We start from the raw sequence: 5,119 nt of genomic DNA, 5'->3' as shown, positions 1-5,119 counted from the left end.
AATGGGGCTCAATGGCAGCTCTATGGCACGAGCCGCACAACCAAAAGTCACTTTCACCTAGAAACTCCATTCACACTATTTATAATTCAGCTTACTGTGGGCACACATGCTGGAACTTTTTACTTTGAAATGTTTTGTAGTTTCTGAGTTAATTAACGTAAACGCCCAATGCATTCTCAATGGCAATAGCACAAACTTTGGCATGCTATTAGTCCTACATACTTACACCTAGAAACCCCATTCCAACCTATTTAGGTTCATCTTACGGTGGACATGTTTGCCTGAAAAGGAATCTTTGAAATGTTTCATAGTTTTAGAAATATACAGTATGTGTACTTCAGTGTTTAATAAATAACAATATCAGCAATGACAACAGATTAACAAAAGTTCTGTTCATGTCAGACCTGGGTCAATTAGTATTTCACAAAAAATATGGTTTGTCTAATTCTATGTCACAAAGGTGGTGCTTGCTACACAATAGTCTTTCTGTGTAACCTTTTCAATTAAACAAAAGTTATATAATCTTTCTCTATATATAGTATATTCTTCACAATATTCACAACATTCCACAATATGTTTTTTGACAACTTCTCTCTCAACATCATTTCAGTCTTGATTGTCTGCCCAGAGACAATCATGCCAAAATGAAAATGTCTTGAATGCACTGAAAATGTATTTATTTATGCATTTGTAATGTATATGTAAGTTAAAATATGTAAGTACCATTTCTGGCATTCCTAAATACCTATCTCACTGCTATGACCCTAAAGAAAGCATTTGTTTTGGAGCAGTAAGTGATTCTGGGATTCGCAGTAACAGCAGACAACGCAGCAACCAGAGGTGTCGCCAGAAAGACTACTAAAGTTACGCAGTGGAACTTTACACTAGAAGGCATTTGAAAACAAATCTAGCAGATTAAGATGAAGCTGATACTGTACTGATCTAGGCACTGTTCCTACACGTGAATTGAAACGAGCACTAAGCATTATTTGATAATACCTTTTCAACCCAGGTCTTGTTTACACACACATGCATTCCTGATATCTTGACATATAGAAATAATTTACTTTGTGCAGAGGATGAATAATAGGCATTCGTGGTAAAAGTTGTGTGGGGGTGCATTTGTGAATATGCACCTGTATAGGTCTGAGTTTGTGTATGTGAATCTGAGTGTGTGCATCTGTGGGTGTATGTTTGTATAGGTGTACATGTACTTGTGTGAGTCGTGTGTGTGTGTGTGTGTGTGTGTGTGTGTGTGTGTGTGTGTGTGTGTGTGTGTGTGTGTGTGTGTGTGTGTGTGTGTGTGTGTGTGTGTGTGTGTGTGTGTGATCATGATGCATGATAACAGAGAGTCTTTGGCGTGCACACAATCAGTCATTGCCGCCATGACTTGCGGCTGAGCACGCACACACAGGCCACATTGATGCGTATGAGCCTCCACGCCACGAGGTTCTTAAACGTGGTCAGTGCCCGTACGAACGTGTGCGAGTCGGTGCAGTAGGAGTTCCAGTGCCTCCCGTCGATGCCCAGACAGGCCGAGCCGCCCGTCCTGCTGCTGCCGCCGCCGCCGCTGTGACACGTCGTCTCAAAGAAGTACTGTTTCTTGTTGACATTGTTGATGTTCACGTCCGGCAGCACCGTCACTTCATTCCCTGAGATGTCCGTGGCCTTGGTCTTGTTGCCGACCCAGACGCTGATGCTGTCGCACACCGAGTACACCCCTCTGTGTTGCGGCTGTCCCGCCCGCCGTCGGGCCCTGCTGCCGCCGCCGGACACCCGGCTCCCCCCTGCAGTGGGCTCCGTGTCAGGGGGCTGGGCGCTGAAGAGCACCCGGGGTGAGCGGTAGCGACGCTTGGTGAAGAGTTTGGGGTCCACTGTGGTCACGGAGGCGGGGGTCCGAACAGGGTCCTGCTGCTGCCGTCCTGTGGTAGAGGGGCAGGAGTCTCCTCCAATAGTGGCCACAGCTTGGGCACTGACGAAGAGGAGTAGGACCAGCATAGACGACCTCATGGGCACTCAACCTGGTACAGGCAACAGAAAAAACACACAGTGGGCAAATTACACGTGAAATATCAGCTCATTATATAGTGATATTAATTTAGTACTGTACATTAATGCTAGTGACAGAAGTGGAGGTATGAAACAGGTAGATGACAACTTTTATTTGCAATGCGTTTTGCATTCTTCTATCTTAGCCTATAAATGTATAGGCCGATAGTCAGGAATGCTGCTCACCCGATTTTGCTATACCCATTGTACAACCAGACAGACTATTGTTATTGTCCGACTTTATTACTAGAGCCATATGTCAAATCGACCTTCATCTGGTAGGCCTAAAATTACAGTATGATCACTGGGAATTATTTTGGGTATAGTTCTTATTCCAGTTGTGGTTTCCTGCCTGATGACTACAAACCAGTGACTACAACACAACATGACGTAAGTTACCGTCCGCTCCCGACCGGATGATCGGATCACACAGCGATTTAGTAACACAGGCTTTGCTCCGAGGTTGAAAGCCTGGTGACGCGAGTTTACATGGTATTGGCCTATTGGGTACACACGCCACGCATGAGTCACGCGCACACACACGTACACAGAGATTAGATAATATACCAACCTTATCATATACTATACTAAACGCATTGCTAAAGGATGAAGCCGTGTAACAATGTACAGTAATTGTTTGTTTAGGGCTGTTTGCTAGCTGCGCTGCATGGTTGGTGTTACTTAAAATGTTTGCTGCCAACAGCAGCTCTGTGAGACAAATACAATAAAGAGTTATACTTTGCTTGATCCTTTTCATCCATGCAGCACTTCAGTTTCATCCCTGGGATTACGATGAGTGATGCTGTTGTGACAGTGGACTCAAATGATAGCATTGTCTTTTCTTCACATTATGAAGACTCGGCAGCACATTAGCACCAGCTGTTAGCTGTTTTACTGGCTTATAAGGAAACAACATCTCAAAATGGTCTCAAAACAGAACAACAGAAGAACACATGTTGACACTTGTTGTGGCACTGCAACTATGTTACATGTTTACGATCTTATGTAAGGTTTATTATATGGTATGTTCAACATGTGTTACCATTGTAAAAATACAGAACCAGCAGCTGCACCCACCCACCACTTAAGGCACCAAATAATGTTGTTACAGTAATTTACAGGTTGCTATAAAGCGGATGCTCTTAATTCTGTATGGTTAGGGTTAACTTCCTGTCAAACTTTAATATTGTCCTGTATTTCTATGTTCTGTAAAGAATACACCCTCTCTATGAATGGCACTGCACAGCAACATATGAGTAAAATGCACCTTTGTAACCTGTAAAGCTTGGTTATTAACAGTTGTTTGTTAAAATAACTGTTCAATATTTCCATATATTCTCGTGTTTGTTCAGAAACACTGACTGGTCAGTATCATATCAGTGCAAACGTAAATAACAGTATACGCACATCAATCTGGGTGCTGGGCCAAAAAGGCTAACATTGAGAAAAATAGACCCTGCACTCCAGTCCAGCTACACTTCTTCAGGTCAATTTTTGATTGAAACTGACCTGAAGAAGATCCCTAGACTAGAGGGTCGAAACGTTGTCAAGTTTGCTATTAAAGTGGTACTTTTCCATGTACTGTCTGTAGCTGGAGCGTAACCTCTATTATTCTCAACAGTATCATGTTCGTACCGGTATGTCTTAGTATCTTAGTGGTTGCCACCATTGGTGTGTGAATGTGGGAAGTGAGGACGTTGGCGTTGACTGTTCAACTCCCAATGTATGAATGAATAGAGTAGACCACTGTAAAGCTCTTTGAGTATAGAAAAGCACAATAAAAATGCAATCCATTATTATTATTATTAATGGTTAGTATCATGTTAGTATGATGTCAGTATCATGGTCAACACCATGAGCACCCCTCACACACACCCCTTTAAAAGTATTGGTTCTAGTGCCCCCCCCACACCCCCATTGAGAAACACTAATATAGAGCTTCAACTTTTTTTAACAACAATATATTGTTTTTTACCAAATAATATAACTTACACCAACTTGAAAGTTCATTGAATCTTATATACCTCATAACAATTAAAGCTGGTCATGTCAGTTATACGAAATTACATCAATATCAGGACTACACTCTGGTGTGAATTCATTGATTGGCCTCATACCTATATACAGTGTTTCCACAGTGTGGCCCCTTTCTGGCAGGGTCCTAGGGTATGTGCTTAGAACACATTGTGTTCCAGACTCGTGGTATTTGGCCTGGTGGTGCCGGCCCCCATTCAACACAGCTCTGCTCTGCTCTCCCTCCGCTGCCTTGGCGTTCCCCTGTCCTGTTGAGAGACAGGTTGAGAGAGTGTGTCTGAGACGTCTCATAAAACCCACTGTAAACACACGTTTAGCAAGACTGATCAGTGCTGGGGAAATTAAGGACTCAAATGTTTCACTTAAGTAAAAAGTATCAATATTGCAATGTAGACATACCCTGTTACAAGTAAAAGCCCGGAATTTTAAATGTACTTGACTGAGTAAAAGGACATCAAAATGTATATAGGGCTGAAGTGATTAACAGTGTTGTCAAGAAACTTAAGTATTAAACTAGTTACTTTCAGAAATATTATAACTTTTTTCCTAATTACTAATTAGGATGGAATATGAAATATTGGACAGATCTGTCTTGAACACATGACTATAGAGATAGTGTACGTGTAAAGATTTGCGGGATTTTTAGACAGAATCTGGAGGAGTAATATTAAAAAAATGTGCCTCCTGGTGGCGCTATAACAGGCCGTTCTGGAAAATTTGTGCAGAGGTTCATCGTTGGCATCCAGGGAGTGTGCGTGCAAAATTTGGCACAGACCGGGTTAACGGTGCCGGAGACACGCACGCACGCACACGCACACACACACACACACACACACACACGGACGTGCAAAACATACTTTCTCCCCATGCCTTAGGCCTGGTGCAGACAATAAACAATGAGGATTTTACAATGTAGGCTGCAGAAAATGGGGGAGGGGGTGACGGGGGACATGGGGACTGCTTGAAAATGCAAAGTAAGACTTTTTGGCACAAAAGATGCAATTACTGGGGTTGAGGGAAAAAAAGTAAAATAAGT

The 5,119-nt window shown here is 42.6% G+C and overlaps 1 protein-coding gene across 1 annotated transcript; it reads right to left on the bottom strand.

Moving 5' to 3' along the window:
• Positions 1–362: 362 nt before the first annotated feature.
• On the bottom strand, positions 363–4,301 carry LOC310862543 (nerve growth factor-like). Its single transcript, XM_083770491.1, has 2 exons — positions 4,167–4,301; positions 363–2,021 (listed from the first exon to the last, which is right to left on the bottom strand). The coding sequence occupies exon 2, from the start codon at positions 2,008–2,010 to the stop codon at positions 1,375–1,377; it is 636 nt and encodes a 211-aa protein (XP_083626617.1). The 5' UTR covers positions 2,011–2,021; positions 4,167–4,301; the 3' UTR covers positions 363–1,374.
• Positions 4,302–5,119: the final 818 nt, after the last annotated feature.

The sequence above is a fragment of the Protomyctophum parallelum genome (genome assembly GCF_964188405.1).
Source record: "Protomyctophum parallelum genome assembly, chromosome: 8".
NCBI classification, from domain to species: domain Eukaryota; kingdom Metazoa; phylum Chordata; class Actinopteri; order Myctophiformes; family Myctophidae; genus Protomyctophum; species Protomyctophum parallelum.
Note: the sequence above shows the minus strand (reverse complement) of the source record. Positions and strands in the feature narration are given on the sequence as shown.